Here is a 20,817-nt window from a genome sequence, read left to right as displayed (position 1 = left end):
TTCGCCGTCTCCTCCTCTCCGCCCCCCACAAACTACAACTCCCAGCGCCCTTTGGGGGAAGCTGCGCCTTTAAAGGGGTGGCGGGGCTGGGGCCCCCGAAGAGCCCCGCCAAAATGGCTCTGCCGGTGGCTGCGCCTTGGAGGAGAGGCAGCGTGCCGGAGGCCGAGGAGGTAAGCGGAGCTCCGCCGGGAGAAAAGAAAGGGAAGATTACTTCTCTCTGTCCTGGACTTTCTCACCCCCTTCAGTACAAGAAAGAGGCCGGCCTGAGAGCGGGGAGGCGCTTGGGGTTTCTTGCCAGGGAACTTGGGAGCGCTGCTTTAAAGAAACCATTTGCTTTATCTACAGATAGGTAGCCGTGTTGCTCTGCCATAGTCAAAACAAAACAAATTCCTTCCAGTAGCCCCTTAAAGACCAACTAAGTCAGTTCTTGGTATGAGCTTTCGTGTGCATGCACACTTCTTCAGATACACTGCAAGAGAAGTTTCCAGACCCTTCTATATAGTGAGAAGGTGGGGAGGGGTATTACTCAGAAGGGTGGTGGGAATGGGTGATTGGCAGATAGCTGTGATGAGCCTGTGGACGACTCTTAACGACTGCAAAATTCCTTCCAGTAGCACCTTAAAGACCAACTAAGTTAGTTCTAGGTATGAGCTTTCGTGTGCATGCACACTTCTTCAGATACGCTGAAACAGAAGTCACCAGGCCCTTCTATATAGTGAGAAGGTGGGGAGGCCAATCCCCCATTCCCACCAATCCCCCATTCCCACCACCCTTCTGAGTAATACCCCTCCCCACCTTCTCCCGAGCTGCCGCGCCCCCATAAGCTCCCCACTGCCGGGAAGGAGGATTCGGACGCCCCAGGGACTGGACAGAGGGGGGCCACCTTAGCCATCACTTCGGCCAATAAAACGGGGCAACAAAGGAAACACTTCTCTCCAGCCAAGTTCTTCTGCATTTCTTGTGATGTTGAAGTAATGAAACTCTTCCCCTCCCCGCCCCATGAAAGAGTCCCGTTATGCAAACTACTTAATTTTAGCTAATCAAAGAAAATGAGGCCTACAAAATGGTCGCATTGCACAGAAGGCAGCTCCCTAGTCAGGCATTTGCTCCCATTGGGACAGGCTGTGGTAGCCCTTAGACACCCGATGGCCTTGCTCCTGCGTTGAACCGGGGGCCGGGCGTGGCCCCCTGGTTAACCTTCCTGCTGGAGGGTCTTGATTCACTGCCCCCAATGCACCTAGGCTTGAAGTTGGGCAACTGAGAAAATGAGGGGCCGGGTGTAGCTAGGGCATTGGTCAGTGCTGCGGAATGCCCCTTATACAGTGGTACCTCTGGTTACGAACGCTTCGGGTTATGAGCTCCACTAACCCGGAAGTAGCTGCTCCTGGTTGCAAACTTTGCCCCAGGATGTGAATGGGATTCGCGCGCCGGAGGCCCCATTAGCAAAAGCGTGCCTCAGGATAAGAATGGTTTCAGCTTAAGAACGGACCTCCAGAACAAATTAAGTTCGTAACTAGAGGTACCACTGTATTAGGCTTATATTTGGGGCTTTTTTCAGATGGAACTCAGGTCTGGCACCTCTCAGGTGGATGCCATTGCACCTATTTTTCTAGAAAAATAGCCCTGGCTATATTTTGCCTTTGGGCTACAAGAGCCCACACAATAGCTTATCATGCAAGAAAATACAGAACTGAGGGGTTACAAGAACTGGGGCAACAGGAAACCTATTTGTAGCAGCGGGGTTCAAAAAGTAAAGCACTAAATAGCCCTCTTCACGGTTTGCTTGAGGGCTAGAAGAGAGGGAGCCCACTGGGGCTGTCCCTAAGAAGGCCTTGTTCCGTCACATGTCAACTAACTTCATTCTCCTGCTATGAGGTGCACTTTAGTTGGTTGGTCTTCCTGGGAAAGGTGCAGTGTCTGGCCAGCAGCTCACAGGGGCAGAAGGGCAAAACGAGGAGGGCAGGGGAAGGTGGCCCAAGCTCTGCACTGGAATGAAGTGCCCACCATGCAGCTATGGAAGATGGGGGAGCATCCAGAGTGTGTCTACCCAACAAACTCATAGGGAAGCCTATTTGACTGCCCACCAAGAATCTTGGGGGCTGTTTGGTTGAGGGGCTGCGAACGTTGTATGGATTTGTTTATTTATTAACCTGATCTTCCTCCCAAAGGAGCCCAGGGCAGCAAATCACAAGTGATGAAACAGAACTCCATTTCTCAGAGTTTGCTAGGAGGGGAGGGTGCCCACTAACTTCTCGCTCCAAGATGTGTGTGTCATGTGTGCCTGTGTCTCCTGTGACCTCCCAGGGGTTGGATTCCAAGGCCCTCCATTCCCAACTTCTTGCCAGGTCTGATGAGACCTGAAGCCCAACAGCACCTGGGGGGCTGCAGGTTCTCAGACCCAGATTTAATCCAAGCTGAACACACCATGCATTTAAAGCACATCAAAAGTGCATATTCCCCCTCCCAAGAATCTTGGGAACTGTAGTTTATCCTTCACAGTGCTAAAATTCCCAGTGCCCTTAACAAGGCACACCTCTCGGGATTATTTGGCAAGAGTCGTGGGCTTTGAAAGTATGCTGTGTGTGGAACCTGAGTGTCCAGGCTGCATTTGGTGCCTTGGTGCCTTTGCTTTCCTATGTCCTAAGTCCTTCCTTTGGGTTTGTTTCCCTGGTTTGACTTTGCAACCGCTCAGCTCACAATCAACTCCAGGGAAGTTGCTGTTATGTTGAGGGTCACTGCATTGCTCTGTGATACTGGATTTGAGAGCGTGGCTTGGGCAGGTCAAAAAGGCTGATGTCACGATTGATTGGGAATGTGCAGAGTGATACTTTGTAAAATTTCTGCTAAGATGCATTTTCTCCTCTAAGGTACAGGCTTCTCAGCTCTTCAGATGCACCGTTGTCTTTTTGACAGGTAGTCTCTTGACAACATTGTCCTGGGGTTAAAATGAGTGCAGCACTTTTGGAACCAGGAGAGCATGCAAAGTACAGCAAGTCCCGTTCCTTGCCCCCCCCCCCCAACTATCTGTTAAGTTGAGAATCAGCAATGGGCTGCCAACTCAGCACACATTTAACCCACAAGGTAATGCTGGAATCCGGCAGTTCAGTATCCTACCGTCCTGGTGCTGGAACCAGAATCTAGGTCCTAGATGAACTTTGGTCTTGGCTGCAAACACGACATCTGACCCCACAAGCATTTGGACTGATGCAGGGGTAAGTTAAAGTTGCAGATGTTCTGTGCAACTGCTCTGGGGACAGTGTAGATTTTGGCTAAGTTTGAATTGAGCTTGAATTGAGTTGCAGCTGAGAAAGGTTTAATGGGATGATTTAGTCACGAAATGCAAAAGTGGATCTATTTTGTTGTGCTGCTATTTCTCTAAGATGTAGGATAAATAGACAAATGTCAGCTTTCTCAACTTGCCTCGATGCCTGGGCTGGGATTTATGATGGTTTCCCCTACCCGCAATTAGACTAGGATGCATGTGCTTGTTTTCTGCCAGGACTCGGGGACATCTGTTCTCTTCTACTTGATGGGAGATGTTAAGCCCCTGCTCAGCTCCACGTCAGTAAACTTCCATTGCAGGGCCTGGGACCTCTTGGTGATGGAGGGTCTCTTGTAGGGGGGGCCGCGCTTCTCTTCATGACCAGACCTTTGATACAGGTTGGCATGTGATGGTTGGTCCAGTATTGTCCAGTAATAAAAGTAATTGCAGCATCAGTTTCTTAGAACTGTATAGTGCGCTGATTACAAAGAGCATCATGCACAATCCCCAGAGTGCAGCACCTCCAAAAGCTTTGTTGATAAATCTGTATTTATGAGCAAGACTTGAGGGTTAATTCTGCATCAGTTAAGCCAAGCAAAATTTCCAGTTGTGGGGCAGGGAAAGGGGGCATCACTCTCCTGCCTTTTATTCACCAGTAGTTTTGATTTAATTCTTTATAAGAGGGATTTAATTCTTTTTCTGTTGAGGTACACGTTCCCAAAGGTGGAATCTGCCAGAGGCCTTGTGCCAACTGGGTGCACAGCTGAAGCCGATGGTAGGCAGGGCTGGATACAAAGTGGGGAGCGCAACCTCCCTCTCCCTCTCTCTCTCTCTCTCTCTCCGGCTTCCTCTCTGCCCAGCCAGATGCAGCAGATCACAGGTCACTCTTGACAGAGGAGGCACTTACTAGTTTGGGGGTCACACATGGCCTGAAGGCCAACCTTTCTAATTTTAAAACAAAACAAATTCCTTCCAGTAGCACCTTAAAGACCAACTAAGTCAGTTCTTGGTATGAGCTTTCGTGTGCATGCACACTTCTTCAGATACCTGAAGAATTGGTATCTGAAGAATACCTGAAGAATTGGTATCTGAAGAAGTGTGCATGCACACGAAAGCTCATACCAAGAACTGACTTAGTTGGTCTTTAAGGTGCTACTGGAAGGAATTTGTTTTGTTTTGACTATGGCAGACCAACACGGCTACCTATCTGTAACTTTCTAATTTTAATCTGCTGTTTTACTTTGTTATGTTCCACTGCTGAATTAGCTGTTGAATTATAACAAAAGGCAGCTGTTCCTATTTTATTTTTTTAGTCCAGCTGTTTTTATAATTGTACACTGATTTATGCTTTAAACAAAATATTGATTTGATTCTTATTTACTGTGTGTTTGCTATTTTTTAACTGTGTCGTCTGCCACTTTCGAAAGTGGTGGTACAGAAATGGAAGGTACAAATTTTGGAAAGAAATTTTGCTTCCTCTCCTTCTCAAATCTGGTTTGCAGAACCAGATTAAATTATGTATAAGCAGCAACTGCATACAGATATACGGTACTTGGCTTGCATTATAGATACAGATTGCAGAAATAGTGTGGGGTTTTTTTATTTTTTTTTAAGTGCGTACAAAGTCCTGGTTATAACTCCAGTGATGTATACTATTATACCATTTGCGCACGCAGGTGATGTCCTATGCGCTGTAACCTCAGAATTTAGAAATAGCCAGCCTGTGCAATCCAGGCTAATTTTTGCAACAAGTAAAAAGCAGGGATGCTACTCTGTTTCTCCAAACCTGACCTGACCTCTTGCACTTTATGCCAAGACATCCTCGCTGCAGAACTTGGGAACATCCTGCAGAGGTGATGCCAAGCCCCTCCCCTCCCCAATGAGCATGTGGCCGCTACACAAGCTTCAGTTGAGTCTCTTGGCTGTTACGCGAGCTCAAAGCCTGTTGCTGCTGCTCCTGACCCTTAGCAGGTGAATCTCCAGTTTGTAGCTACTGTGTCATTGGAAGCTGCTTTGTCTCAAAGTTAGGGCCTTGATCCGCTTGGCTCAGCATTGCCTACGTGGACTGGCAGCACCTCTTTCAGACGGGGAATATTCCCAGCCCTGCTTCAGATGTTGGGGGGGGGGGGAGGCAAGTAAAGCAGGGGCTGTGGCTCTGAGCCACGACCCTCCTTGTACCTGCGGCCTCTTTTGACCCCCACAAGATTCTCTCTCTGCTGCTGACCAATCCACAGATAGGGAATTGCATACCCCCCTAACTTCCTGAAGCCCAAGAAACCCACTTTTTTTGTTGGTTTCCCTGCTTGAAATTTGAATGGCCCCTGGCCCCTGGCTTGGCCTATTGTTTCTGCACCCCAAATGAGCAGGAGTTCCACCGTCTTCTTGAGATGACAGCGACTGGAGGGTTCTGGGGGAGGTGGGCAGGGGAGACCGAAAGAAATATGCCTTGATTCCCTCCCACCCATCACAAAGCCCACACTGTTTCAAAGCATCAGGATTCCTGTCCCAAAGAAGGTTCTCTTGACCTGGCCCACCTTGCCATAGCATCCACAGAGCGGACGTGCTCTGCCTGGGGCTCCCATTCTCTCTCTCTCTTAACCTGTGCATTCTTCACCTGTCGCATTGAGTTGGGGGGGGGGGGAAGGCCCCAGAGGAAGAGGCCTGACATGGCAGGTCTAACGGAACCCCCCCCCCCCCGGCCCTGAGCTAGAGGACGGCCGAGCCGGTCGGTCCTCGGCTTAGTTGCTGTAGACCTGCCTGAGCCTGACAAGAAAGAGTTGCCAGGAACAAATCTCTATTGTTCGCTGTCATCTTTAAATGAGTGTCAAAGTAGGCAGGGGGGCTTTGACCGTTAACTGCACAATTTGGCGGGGGCCCTTGTGTCCAGCCTGGCCAGCCCAGGCATCCCCCTCCCATTTCTCAGATTAGCAGAGGCGGCCTCCAGCCTCTCTCCTAAATGGGCCATCGTTGGCCCTTTGTCCACAGACTGCCCAGTGTGAAATTTGCAGCGACGTTAAATGTTTTCTAATGAATAATTATTGAAAGGAAATGGTGGGATGTGTGTGTAATGGATTGTAGCACATTAAAACGTTTTATTCGGGGGACACAAAAATGTTGTCCTTCATAAGCGCTTTCGGGGAAGGGCTTTCTTCCCCCTCCCCACCCCCGGGAGAGAGGTTTTAAAAAAAATTCTCAGAGGATTACCATCAAACTCTTATAACAGGGTGTCTCTTTCTCTCTCTCTCCCCTCCACCCTGATAGAAATGGAAAGAGGCCCCCCGGCCATCAAATCTTTTTCAAGATGGCAGCCGTGAAGCCTGCGGAACTGTTGGAAGCTTTGGGGTTTTAAAGGAATGTTTTTGAACTGTCTTTTGCTTTGGGAGAATAGGTTGGGTTCCCCTCTCAACCTCTGTGCTTTTCATGGCGAAGGACGATCTAAGGCTGCTGTGCCAAAGTTACAGGCAAGGATTTGTCTATTGACAAGGAACCGTGGAATAATCCTGTCCCCCTCATGCCGATGATGATTAACCTTAAAAGCTTGCATTTTCTGTTCTCTGGAAGATATTGCCATGTAAATGTTTTGCTGTGGGTATAATCAAGTTTAGAACATTATTATATCATCTTTAAAAAACTGGACAGGGGTGTCTGCCAAGTTTTGTCTTTTTCCCAAGCAGACAGCTGGTCACCACATTTATATTTAATGCTGGCTTTTCAGTGAGATTAGTAAGCTTACAGATGTGGTAGATTTTCTTAAAAAGAACCTGGAATGGTTTCCCTTTATAAATGATATTCTGTGCATGCACCACAGGAGTGACCATCCCCACTTCCTGTGGCGTTCTGGGGGTGTTTTGCTGGTTGCTAAGGGGCAGCTGAGTTCGAAAGCATGTCATGGTGCAAGTAGATAAATAGGTACTGCTCCGGCGGGAAGGTAAATGGCATTTCCGTGTGTTGCTCTGGTTTGCCAGAAGCGGCTTAGTCATGCTGGCCACATGACCCAGAAGCTGTACACCGGCTCCCTCAGCCAAGAAAGCGAGATGAGCGCCGCCACCCCAGAGTTGGTCATGACTGGAGCTAATGGTCAGGGGTCCTTTTACCTTTAAGGAGCAGCTGGTTCCAGGGCAGCAGGTGTCCCTCTGCCCTTTATATTTTGACCTAGTGGAAATAATTTGATTATATAATTCAGTCCCACAAGATGTGGCAAAGGCTTTATGTGGCTTTTGAAAAAAGTTAAGTTCATGGAGAAAGAGAAGCCTGTGAACTGCTCTAAACCTAAAGGAAATCTCCATCCTCAGAAGCAGTTTACCTTTTGTGCCCTACAGGCTGGGGGGGACAGGTGGGATGGAGGTTGCCGCCCTGCCCTGCCCTGCCTCTGAGCTTTCCAGAGGTGTCTGAATGGTCACTGCATGGGACTGGTGCAATCTATTTTGCCACTTGAGGCAAAGGACAAGATGGCAACCCCACTCCACACTCAGCAAACCATCCAGGCTGGAAGTTGATGCATATTTCCATGCTGATGGTTGGACAGCCTCCTCCTCCCCCGTGGCCAATGACAGCAGGCTAGCTCATGAGATGCCAGCTGGACCCTTGCTCTGCCCCACATCCTTCGGCAGCTGTCTCCTGAGATCGGCACTGCCACTCTCTGCCCAACGAGAGGGACGGCTCTGCAGGAAATGGGATCCTGGGCAAGGCAAGGCAGGGCTCCTTGGGGAATTCAGCAATACCAGATCTACATGTCAACAATTGCCAATTGACTGGTTGGTTTTCAAGGAGGGATAGACAGTTTCACAGAGGAGAAGTGTGCCAGAAGCTGCTTTATGCCAGGTCAGACTCTTAATTGTTCACCAGTATGTATTTTATTTTATGTTAGAATATTTTATTTAATGTTTGTGATTGTAATGCAGAAAAGATCCCTGCATTGCAGGGGGTTGGACTAGATGACCCTTGGGGGTCCCTTCCTACTTTACAATTCTATGATTCTAAGTACCACTTCTACTTTGTTCTGTATTTACCCCTCCCTCCAAGCAGGGGGCACTGCGCTTTGCCAGGTTCAGTTTCCTTGGAATGAGGGTCAGCCGAGGCCTTCAGGGTGTACTGTTTTATTTACACCTATATAGAGCCTGGGCATAAGATGGAGGGGCTCACAACATTCATCAGTATTTCAATGCAAACTTTAAATTTGCAGTTTAGCCCAGCACACGTTTGAACAAAGCAATCTTCCCTAAGACATTTGTGTATGTTGCTTTCACTAATAGATGCATTATAATGCACATTTTACCCCAATGCCTGCATTTTTGTACACTTTACGTGGCCAGAGAACTGCACTGCAGAATTTGTAGAAGTGCAAATAGTGAAGGATGGCTGTGTTTCAGTTTTCATATTTCAGAGGCAGGCTAGCCTTTAAATGTGAAAGGAAGTGAATTTCTCCCCATCCCTATGCTTGATCAGTGTTGTCTCCATTTCTGTAATCCTAAGTGCTTGGCTGCCCTTCCTTGGTGGCGAGAGAGTGGCACTCTGCACATGCTTGGTCAGAGCCAGAAGTGCTTCTGAATAGGAGCTGCTGGAAACCACAGAAGGGGAGAGTTGCTCTTGTGCTCAGCTTGCAGGTTTCCCATGGGGGCATCTGGTTGGCCACTGTGAGAAAAGGAGGCTGGACTAGAGGACTCAGCAGACTGACTCAGCAGAACTCTTCTTCTGTTTCAGTGCTTCTGTGTCACGTATGGCTTGGTCCTGTACTGAGCTCAGCACTGGTGCTGTGCTGTGGAGAGGCCTGGGTCAAAGAAAGCTGTGCACCGCAGCGCAGGGATAAGAAACATACAGTGGTACCCCAGGTTAAGAACTTAATTCGTTCTGGAGGTCCGTTCTTATCCTGAAACTGTTCTTAACCTGAGATACCACTTTAGCTAATGGAGCCTCCTGCTGCCGCCGCGCCGCCGCCGCACGATTTCTGTTCTCATCCTGAAACAAAGTTCTTAACCCGAGGTACTATTTCTGGGTTAGCAGAGTCTGTAACCTGAAGCGTGTATAACCCGAGGTACCACTGTATTTGCAAGAAGACTACCTTCCCAAAAGCAGGTGAACTCTGCAAACGCTTGATGGCTGTTGTTTGTCCAGAGCCTGTCGGAAAGGGTAGGATCTAGCTAGGCAGAAGTAGCCTGCCCAGAATTATACAGGCCCTAGTCACCTCCAGGTTTGACTACTGCAATCTGTTGGTATGTCGGGCTGCACTTGAGGACAAGGTTCTCTAAAAAAATAATAATCCGGTTCAAGATGCAGCAGCTGCTGACTGGCTCATCTTCTAGGAAGTAAGTAAATAAGATAATATTGTACTAGCCAGAGAGGCCATGACAAAACCATACAAACCCTGTCAGAAAGAGTGTGTTTGTGACTCTGCCTAAGACATAAGCAAGGCTGCAATTGGGGCACCTAAAGGACTGCATGCATTTCTGTTTAGACCTCTGAATCTCCCTTACAAGTCACTGCAATTTTCTCCACTTCCTCCTCCTGGAATTTTCTTGCCACCAACCCAAAGAGGACTCAGCAGCCTAGAACGTCTCTGCCAAGGAGAGACTGCTTTCTTGGAACAAACAGGGGATTCAGAAAGTGCCTCCTAGGTTCTGTGTATAGTGGGCCATGTCACAAATAACGGTGAATGTCTTCTACATGCACTTGCCCACAAATACAGAGTCTCGCTATCTGCATATGGGATCTAGTTGCTCGTCCAGCACAGCTGAGGGCATTGCTTGGAAACGCAGCCCAATAGAGACAAATCTTAATAGAGCTGGCCAGAGTTTAGACAAACAAGTGGCTCTAAAATTTACTCAGGTGCTTAAATTCAGTATCTTAACTTTTTCTTCTTTTTTATGTTGCTTACACTGGACTTAAAAAAATATCTTTATCAGCTTCTGTTATCATGTGTCTGTATTTTATGCACTCACCTCAGGCAGAATATAAATCCATCAAGTAAGAATGAATTAAATCAATTGATAAGACAAATTAATAAACTTTCTGCCCACTTTGTGTTGTGATCAGCAGAGGGACGGTTAAGGATTTAATTTAAAAAAAGGTTTTAGGGTGACCTCTTGTGGGAGAAAACAGGACGTACGTCTTCTGAAAATGGGAAGAAGTCACTTGTCATTTCTGTAACCAGAGCACCCTCTTCTCCTCAGACATGTTTGTTTTTTTTAAAAAAAACAACAACAACAGGTGCCTTGTTGGGCCAAAATCCAACAGGGGGCTCAGGATGCTTAGCTTGTTGAATTTCCTCTTGCTGTTCAGCTGGGAAAAGCAGCTCAGCCCTGTTAGAGGAGGGAGGTGAATAAGGAGTTCTGCAGGCAGGAATTTTAGATGCAGTGATGGTTGTGGGAGTTTAACCTGTTGGATTTCTGCTGATGTGCAACTCATGGTTTTAGGGCATTAATAATTGGATCTCCTGCCTTCCCGCTCCTGCCACCCAAAGATTTTTTTCTTATATTTTGCTCATAGGGCAGCTGAGTGCATTGCAAAATGAAGGGTTGGTGAGCCCTCTGCCATCTTAATTTGCCCAGTGCAGGGATTTCAAAGGCCGTAGATAGGTAGATGACTTGGCTACAGCACTCCGTGCTCTGGCAACTTCCAGATTGTATTATTGCCATGTGTGCGCTGTGGTCTATGTGGGGCTGTGCTTGAAGACAGCTGAGAAACTCCAGCTTCTCCAAAATTACTAGCTGGTTTGGCTTTAGATAACATATGACCTCTGTTCTAAAACTGTGGCTGCCAGTTTTGTTTTGTTTTTAAAGGCCCAATTCAAGATGCTCACATTAGTGTTCAAAGCCCTAGCTAGGGTTGTCCTATGTCCTTTTTTTTCAGGACACATCCTCTTTTTCATGGGTATGTAAAATGAGAGTTGTCATAGTGATCCATAGCTAAAAGTAGAAGTCGGCAAATATGTCCTCTTTTTTTGCTGTTCAAAATATGGCAACCCTACAAACATTGCAGGCCTCAAACACCTGAAATGCGTAGGTTATCAGAGGCTTGGGGTGGTGGCAGCCCAGAGCAGGGCCTTCTCTGTGGCAGCCCTTCAGCTGTGGAGGTCCCTCTACACAGAGGTGCACCTGCCTTTTTCACTGAACAGCTTTGGGCAAATGTTGAAGATGTACCTCTTCAGCACTCCTTCCTTGGAGGTTTTTAAGCAGAGATTGGATGGCCATTTATAATGGATGCTTTAGCTGAGTTTCCTGTGTTGCAGGGGGTTGGTCTAGATGACCGTTGGGGTCCCTTCTAACTCTACAATTCTATGATTCTATGTGTGTTTTCAGGACCCAAATATTATTGCAAATCCAATATGCTTTAACTGCTTTGAATTCTGAATGTTGAGTTGGTGTAACCCAGCCTGGGGCCTGCTGGTGAAGGCTGGGTAACATAATTATTATTGTTTGTTGTTAATGTAATATAATTTAGCATATACAGATTTGTGTCACAGGAGCCCTGCACCCTGGGTCCTTTCAGTATCGAGCAACTTGGGGCAGGTGTTTTCCTTGAGCAGGCATTTCTGGTGCCTGCTTGAAATGGCCTCCATGAGACGCTTGAGCCAGGATCCCTGGCTGCAGGAAGGCAGCGGTCCTTGAGACAGTGCTACTGTGGGTGGCAGAGAAAATGATGAGAATCTCCCCCCCCCCCGCCCCCTGCCCTTAATGGGTTGGCTTCTAACTGCAGTCAGTGGAAATGTTTCAGTGGAAACTGAGCACTTCCTTATGCAGCTGTGGCAGTCCAAGGATGGCAGGAAGGGAAGCAATTTGCCCGAGGGGTAATTTTGTGAAAAGAAATAGGTGAGAGAAATCTGATCCAGTAGGCAGCTCCTGGGATTTCAAAGGCCACTCACTCCTTTCTCTCTCTGGTCTCAGAGAAGGTAAGGCGTTCTTTCTGTATCTGGTGCAGAGCAGTGTGTTGGTCTTCATACTGTCTGTGCCCCTTGAGAGGGGCTGGCCGAGCTTCCTGGTCAGGCAGGCCTGGGACCTTTGGGAAAGAAGCAGTTATTTCCTAGGAGGAAAAGGGGAAAGGCTGAAGCTGCCACAATGTCGAATGAGAAGCCTTGGCTGTTCTAACCCTAGATGTGCGCAGGATTGAGAGAGTTGTACAGTGGAGAGAGCAACTCTGCACATGGTCAGAGGCACTTATTTTGTGTTCCTCTCTCCACCCCCACCCCAGGCTGTGTCAGCATAGGAACAAAGGAAGCTGCCTTCTAGCGAGTCAGTCCATTAGACCACCCAGTTCAGTACTGCCTGCACTGGCTGGCAGTAGCTCTCCAGGGCTTCTGGCTGGGCTCTCTTTGGGGATTGAACCTGGGACCTTCTGCATGCAAGAACAGGTGCAGTCTTGCTTCACCGGAAGCCCTGGGAAGCAGCCCTGGAGAGTATTCACGCAGTAGATTTAGGAAGGCAGAGAGTGAAGTTTTTGGAAGGGCCAGTGAGTTAGTGAACATTCCAGTCTGCTGTTGGGTAGAGCTTTCTGACAGGAGGGGCTGTTTGACAATGAAGCAGACTCCCTGGGAAGGTGGTGGACTCTTCTTTGTTGGAGGTGTTTAAACAGAGGTTGGACGACCATCTGCCAGGGATTCCTGAGCTGCGATTCCTCCACTGCAGGGGGTTGGCCCTTGGGGTTCCTTCCAGCTCTGCAGTTCTGTGATGCTCTGCTCATAGTTTCTCTGCGGGAAAAGGCGGCACGAGATGCAGGAAAGCAGGAGGGTGGGTGGCACAGCGTCCCCATGAGGACTGGGAGCACATGGGCTTTCTATTGCCTTCTGGATATTTTGGACTACAACTCCCATCATCTCTGAAAGTTGGCCCTGCTGGCTTCTGGGCCCCACCTGCATGGGGAAGTCTGCTGCAGGCCCTTCCCCATGCAGGTGGGGCTTAGCATGTGGGGAAGGCACCTGCAGGATGCTGTTGTCTTCGCAGGGTGTGCTTGTGGGTGAGATTTTGAGGGCGAGGAGGAGCTACTACATGAGCATGCAAGGTGGGCTCAGCCAAGCAAAAGTGAAAAGCAGCAGCAGCAGCAGCAGCAGCAGACTCCCAAACTGCTTCGCAGATAAATTGAGCAAATGGCCTGTCACGATGGGGTGCATGTAAAGCAGCCCCAAATTCTGTCACTTAGACAGCAGTCTCCCCGACAGTAGAGCCAGGTGAATCTGTCAATATCTGCTTTCTTTCAGTTTCTCAGTTTCCAACCTTAAATTCAGCTGGCTACATTTCTGCATCTGTGACCTTTTGAAAAAATAATCTGCATGAAAAGAAATATGATTTTTTGTATACATTTATCCCAATATATGTATTTTTTGCAAGGAATTTTCACCAGTTTACACATATCTTTGCACACTTTTTGGCCAAAGAACAGCATTAAAAAATTTGGAGAAAGGCAGATTTTGATAGATGGCTGTGTCCCAGTTCGCTTACTGGTTTGGGAAGTGTAAATTAGGTAAAATGTGAATTGAATGGATTTCTTCCCCCACCCCCATCCCTGCTTGACAGATAACTTCCTAGGTGTGTGTTCAGGGCTGAATTAGCTTTCTGGAACCTATGAAAGAGTCTTTGCAGCGCCTGAAAAGGCTGGCCATGTCCCTGTGATCTGTTCAGCAAGCCTTTCTCTGCTGCAGGTGCAGATGAGCAAGATCTGTTTCTCAGAGCCACTCGGAATCTCTCTCTCTCTCTCTCTCTCTCTCTCTCTCTCTCTCCTCCAAGGTGATGAAAAATATATTTTGCTCAGCTCATGACTGTGGTGGCCAGCAAGCTCCGATAAAAACCTTGCACAGAAAGACGCCCTGTCCAATTCACTGCCTTCCCAACCATGGCCATGAGTTCCCATTGGCGGAACAGCATCCCCAGACAGGGTAGAGATTGCAACAATATGTTTAAAGTCCAGCTGGCTCACTTTAGAAAGGGCTGCGTTGTGGAACAGGCAGAGGAGAATCGCAGGACGGAGCCGAGGCCTGCCAGGTAAGGGAACGTGGGGGAAGCTGAAGCCCTGGCGGCTCATCCAAGCAGATGCCCCCTGGAGCACAGCTGTGCCCAGCTAGATCCTTAAACGACTTGTGGCACAGCCTGTGTCTGAAATTCCCATTAAAAATGTCAAGTGCCCATGAATCTGCATGGGGCAAATTTTGGCAGACCTGCAAGCAAATCTTTAAAAGTGTATTTTGGGGGGCAGGAGTTCCAGGGCTCCGTGCAAATGATCTGGGGGCCCTGATCCTCATCACCACCACCACCGCCTCTCTCCTTTGGCAGAGCACATCTGTTCAACTTGTGGAGAACTCAGTTGGATTCCTGAATTACCTTAAGAGGACAGTAGTGTCTTAGGACAGCCTTCCCAACCTTGTGCTGCTTGGACTACAACTCCCATAAGTCCTAGTTGGCCCAAAACAGCCAGAGGGGAGCCAGGCTGGAGAAGCCTGCCATCAAGCAAGTGGCAGTGGAAGCGAGGAATCCTGGCCAAATACTGCTGTGAAACTATTAAGCTGCAAAGCGGCCAAGAAAATGAGCTACAAACCAGAATATTTACAAATGGTTAGCCTTGGACCAAGGCAGTGGCAGACGCCAGGGTTTTTGTGAGATCACTTTTTGTTTTTGTTTTAAGTAGTACCTCGAGGTGCAAAATAGTGTTTCAGTGGGCAGAATGACGATTAAGAGGGGAACCAATTGCTTCCCGGCAGTCTCCAAATTGACAGCTGCGGGGACTCTGGTGCGCTCCGTGCTACTTTTGGTTTAAACTGCAGTGCGATGGTAATACTGATTCTGCCTTGCAGACATCTTGCTGGTGGCCTTGTTCCAAATTCCAAATCGTTTCTTAGCAATTAAGGGAGACTGATGAAAAGTGTGCATAGAAGAGAAGAGGAGACTGAGATTCCAACAGATTCAAATGACAAGAAAGGAGATTTTGATTAAACATTAGGAAAAACTTCCTTGTTGCTTGTAGTATGCATGAGGCAGGAGAACTTTGCAAAAAGAAGGTTTTTCTCTAGTTCTGATTATTGTAGTTTTAAGTGCAAAGAAGTGAGTAAATAGGCTGAATCGGATGGATTTTGTTTCATTGCTTTTCCAAAGGGTTTACAATTTATTAATCTTGCTCCAGTTAGAAAAATTGTCATCACTCCCAAATTTTGCACCCTTGGGAAGAAACATTGTGTTTTCTTCTCAATGCAGACTCTAAATGAATTTTGGAAACCATAAAAGAAAATAAAAAAGTTGTCTTTGTGCAGCTTTGCAGGTCAAGCAAATGCTAGTTTCTGGAAGACACAAGGCTGCTTCCAGGATAATTCACAAGCCTGGCTGGCATCCAAATAAAAGTATAATGGGATGATTGTGTCAAATTATTTCTAGAGGGACAGCAGCAAAAATTAAAATGAGGTAAAAAAGTATGTTGTGGCTACTAACAAATGTACCATAGTCCTTTATGAAGTCAAGTTTTTGCTGGCAAACGTGAGAGACAGCGGGATGCAGCCATGAGAGTGTTGGACTAAGACCGGGGAGATCAGGGTTCTGATCCCAACTTGGTCGTGGAAAGGAAAGTGGGATAGAAACGTGGTAAATATATAAATAGTAATTTTATATATACCTATATTGTCCAGAGTCCTTGAAAAAGGGGTTGGCATGTAAGAAATTTATTTATTATTTATTTGTTACATTTGTGTTCCACCTCCCGTGCCACCAGAGCTCAAGGTGGTGTGCATTGTTTCTCCCCTCCCCATTTTATCATTGCAGCAACCCTGTGAGGTAGGTGAGGCTGACAGGCATTGGCTGGCCCCCCAAGGTCACCCGGCGGACTTCATGGCTGAGGGAGGGATTTGAACCCTGGTCTCTTGGGGTCCTAGTCCAGCACTCTAACCATTCTCCTACGCTGGTGCTCTGGGCTGTATGTGAACTCATCGGTTCTCTTCCATCTCTGAAAACTAGCAGGTGGTGTCAAAGATGCCCTGCCGGAAGTTGCTTTGTACTTGTACCCAAATTCTCTTGGAGAAATTCTGCTGTTCTAGCTACCCTTGATTCAATGCCCCCCACCCTTGCCCCTTGCAGATCGAAGCAGCGTGGAGGAAGCCCTACAAGCTGAACATGGAAGGGGCTCTCGTGGCCCGGGACAGAGTTGGGATTCAAGATTTCGTCCTTTTGGATTCTCACACGAGTGAAAATGCCTTCTTGGACAACCTTCGCAAGCGATATCAGGAGAACCTCATCTATGTAATTGCACTCTGAGCTGCTTTAGGGATGCTCCAGTTGGTCATGAGCTGTCTTATGAAGAAAGGGGTGGTGATGGGTGGTTATTATGGGATGCCTGCTGTTCTGTTAGATTGGTGCCTCTTCCAGATGTGGAGAGGAAATGTGGAACTAGAACAGGAGTGTTGGGCCTCCTGGGGTAGCTTCAAAAGAGGATCAGACCAATTCATGGAGGACAAGGCTAGCAGTGGCTATGGGCCACGATGGCAGGGCCGTGGGCCTTGGACCTTCTGCGTGTGCTCTGCCCCTTCCTGGCTTTTGCCTGGCTTGAGCATAACACAAAGCCATAATTTGTTTCTCTGACCATGCCTTGTTCCAAAGGCATTCAGACAAACCATTGTTTGTTTTATTTCCCACGTGCTCTTCCCTCATGCCTGTTGATGGGCCTCGGTGGCGGGACATACCAGGATGTACTCTTTACAAAATGTTGCTTTACAAAAATGTATATGAATTAGGCAAAATTGCACACAAACAATTGCGTTGCAAAATGGTGTGTAAAAGTGGAGAGCTTGCACTTAAGGCTGGAAAACTGAGAAATGGAGATAACCTGCAATGGACAGACCCCCTCATGCCTGTGGCTGTTTGGGTCCTTATTTGTAGCGTTTGTTCCTTACCCCTCAGACGTACATTGGCACTCTCCTGGTGTCTGTGAATCCCTACAAAGAGCTGGGCATCTACACGGTGAAGCAGATGGAGCAATACAAAGGGGTGAACTTCTTTGAGCTGCCACCACACATGTAAGCACGTTGCCAACTTTCTTAGGTGTCTGCTTGCGCAAGTCTCCTCCCACCCAGATTTTAAAGAACCAAATTAGATTTTAAATGGCAAAATCCTTATATTGCTATGTTTCTGAGTTACTGCTTGTAGTTAAGTAGATGTGGAGCCTGTTGCACCTTCCAAAAAGTTTACGCTAATTTGTGGACAGTGTAACAAAAGACTCGTTTTTAAATACCTGGCATAAAAAAAATGCTACCACTGTAAGGGAGTAACTAGCATCACACAGGGTTGACTCCAGAAACATAGTTAATAGAGCTGTTGGGAAATAACAATGCAGAATATTGGGGGGGGGGGGAAGGAAAGGAAATTGTTGTGTAAAATGTGGCTGGAGGAGAATTTTACTTTATCCACATTTTTAAGTAGCAGCACCAAATTTGCAGCTCCCAGACTAATAAGTGAAATGGAATGTTATTGTCAGGGCTTTCACCCAGCCTTTGCCAAAGAGGCACTCATGGTGCGTTCCAGCACCATTTTCCCCTAGAACAATAGCACTGGTAATTAACCTTCAGATTTCACACTTCTCCAAATCTTGCCATTTAAACTATTGTCTCAAAAATGTACCAAAATGTATGTTTTAAAAAGTGTGCATTTTAGGATTACATTTGAAAGAAAGAGTTTAAGTATGAATCTAAATACAGATTTTTATACATTTTTAATGTGTCTGTAAAATTAATGAGGAAATTGAACAGAAAGGACTTACTAATACATGTGCAATTGGCTGGTGATAGACTGATTCAGCCAGTATGGTGTTGTGGTTAGAGCACTGAACTCTGACCTGGGAGACCAGGGGTCAAATCCCAGTTCAGCCATGATGCTCCCTGGGTGTTCTTGGGCCAGTCACTGGCATCTCTCAGCCTAACCCGCCTCACAGGGTTGTTGTGATGATAAAATGAAAAGGAGAACTGTGTATGCCACCTTGAGATCCTTGGAGGAAAGGTGGAATATAAATGTAATTTTAAAAATAAAAATAGAATCCATCTGCCTAAGTGATGAAGGATGCTTTGAAACCTTCTAGCTTCTGAAGGTGCCTGGCATTGTTTTACTTAACTCTGAGAAGGCTGTCACTGTGACCAGTGTGTGGGTTTGGTCCTTTTCCAGTTATGCCATAGCCGACAATGCCTACCGGGTCATGTGTACAGAGTACAACAATCACTTTATCCTGATTTCGGGGGAGAGCGGTGCTGGGAAAACAGAAGCCTCCAAGAAGATCCTTCAGTATTTTGCCATGACCTGCCCTACCACAGAGCAACTGCAGGTCGTCCGAGACAGGCTCCTACTCTCCAACCCTGTTCTGGAGGTAAGCAGGAAATGCACCCAGGAAATGCACCCAGGAAATGCACCCAGGAAATGCACCCAGGAAATGCACCCAGGAAATGCACCCAGGAAATGCTCCCACATCAGAGGCGAGAGCAGCAAGATTTTGTCCGCTGCCTACCCAGCAGAGTTCTCTAGGAGGTTTACATAAACAGTAAAATGCATGATACAAATTACATTATTATTATTATTATTATTATTATTATTATTATTATCCAGGCTTTTCCCTTACACAAATTTTAAAAATACAGCTAAAATATAAGTTAAAATCATATAAAAGATAATCATCAAAAAGTAACTGAATTCTTAATAGAATAAAAACAATATAAAACATATCTATTACAAGATAAATAGTAAAAACAGCACAGCACTGTTAAAGCCCTTTCCTTAAAAAAAGCTTGTTGGGATAAAAACAGTCTTCACCTGCTGGCAGAAAGATAACAAAGAGGGAGCCTGTCTAGCGTCTCTAGTTCCAAAGTTGTCTGGGAGCAGCCACCACCTAGAAGGCCCTCTCCCGCGTCTCCACCAAGCGGAGACGGTGGGGGGACCGAGAGAAGCCCCCTCCAAGATCTCAGAGGTTAATCTAGGAGAATAGGGTCTTTCATCTGCTGGGCCTAAGCCATAGAAAAAAGCATTAGAACTAAGATGGGCTCCTTGCTGTCAGGATGTATTTATCTTAACTGAAATCTGAGTAAAACACAGCCGCTGAAACAGTTGGAATGGGTTTTTGGCACCTGTGGAAACCTCCCTGGTGTTTAAGGACAGTTGAGGTGTGATGAGTGCCCTGGTTGCAATTTATTCATCTTTCTGTCTTTCGTGCGGTTGCTTCATGATGAGGCATTGTATTTTTAATCTGGAACCCTGTCTGAAATTGTTTGCAATGAGGAGTGGGATAGAAAAGCTTTAATAAATAAATGAAATTTTGAAAAAGAGTGGGGAAATGCTGGAATGCAAGGGGGGGGGAGAAAAGGGGAAGGGGTGATGTAGGTGGCACTGAATGATCAGCGCAACTAACAAGAACAACTCAAGGACTGAACAAGGCGAGGAGGAGGAGAGGGGAGGGGAACACCAAAAGACCTCGTTGCTCCTTTTTTGTTTGTGCTAATCTGTAGGCTTTTGGAAATGCAAAAACTTTACGGAATGATAATTCAAGCAGGTTTGGAAAGTACATGGACATCCAGTTTGACTTTAAGGTAAAGCATCTTTCTTTCTTTCTTTCTTTCTTTCTTTCTTTCTTTCTTTCTTTCTCTTGGAATGGGGAGATTTGCAGTGGTCTGCTATAAGAGCCACTTATGCGCCACTCCCCCTGAAGAAACCGAATGTCGTTCTTCTCCTCCCACATTTTATCCTCCCGCTGACACTCTTGGCTGACAGAGTGACTGACCTAGCATTTCCCAGAGAGCTTCATGGCTCAGCAGGGATTTGAACTTGGATCTCCCCCTGCCAAGCCAGCTACTCCACCACACTGGCTCACATCAGGGGTGACTGCTTGCTCAAGTGAAGGTGACTCTCTGCCTTCTTAGTGCCATGAGATGCTTCCATGTGACTTGAGACAATTCAGCCATCCCTTCTTCATTTCTCTTTCCATTTTTGAGGTGCAGTGGAACCAGAACTCTACACAGGGGATAGTCATCATCTAGGTTTTACTCAGTAGACCCTCTGAAATTTATGCTCAGACACAGAGCTTTTAAGTGTGCACCTGTGCCTGGAAAGAGCCAGGCAAAAGGTACGTGTGGAGAAGCTCTTTCTATGCTCTGCCTCCACTTTAGGTTGCCCACTTGTGAGAACAGGATGCTGGACCAGATGGGCTCCATTGGCTCTTCATTTGTTATCACATTCTCTCTCTTTCCTTTTGTTTTTTTGTTCTTTTTTTCCCAGGGAGCTCCTGTTGGTGGGCATATCCTCAGCTACCTGATAGAGAAGTCCCGTGTTGTCTACCAAAATCCTGGGGAACGGAACTTCCACATCTTCTACCAGTTGCTGGAAGGCGGGGAAGAGGATTTGCTCCATGACCTCGGCCTGGAACGCAACCCTCAGAAGTACATGTACCTAATTCAGGTTGTGGGGGGCTCTTTGTGTGCCCCCTTCTTAACATGCCCAGCTTTCTCCGGTAACTACTGAAACATGCAGTTTCAACCCAATAACAGAGGCACACCTTACTCTTTTGAACCCCAAAAGGCTTGGATTCCCAGCCATCAGAGGAGCACACCCAACCCGCTGTGGGTT

At 47.1% G+C, this 20,817-nt stretch overlaps 1 protein-coding gene across 3 annotated transcripts in view; it reads left to right on the top strand.

The window, feature by feature from the left end:
• MYO1H (myosin IH) overlaps positions 1–20,817 on the top strand; it is a 78,167-nt gene that overhangs the window by 16,022 nt on the left and 41,328 nt on the right. The window contains exons 1-6 of one of the 3 annotated variants that reach the window (XM_081836499.1): positions 13–170; positions 16,303–16,464; positions 17,122–17,237; positions 18,376–18,574; positions 19,704–19,784; positions 20,470–20,649. In XM_081836499.1, the coding sequence (XP_081692625.1) occupies positions 114–170; positions 16,303–16,464; positions 17,122–17,237; positions 18,376–18,574; positions 19,704–19,784; positions 20,470–20,649 (795 nt within the window). In that variant the 5' untranslated portion in view covers positions 13–113. Of the gene's footprint in view, positions 1–12; positions 171–13,993; positions 14,230–16,302; positions 16,465–17,121; positions 17,238–18,375; positions 18,575–19,703; positions 19,785–20,469; positions 20,650–20,817 lie in introns of those variants that run through there. The other 2 variants (XM_081836500.1, XM_081836498.1) reach the window with 2 other exon arrangements.

This window comes from Podarcis erhardii (genome assembly GCF_964252035.2).
Source record: "Podarcis erhardii genome assembly, chromosome: 13".
Taxonomy (NCBI): Eukaryota; Metazoa; Chordata; class Lepidosauria; order Squamata; family Lacertidae; genus Podarcis; species Podarcis erhardii.
The sequence above is the reverse complement of the archived record's forward strand: the minus strand, read 5'-3'. Positions and strand labels throughout refer to the sequence as shown.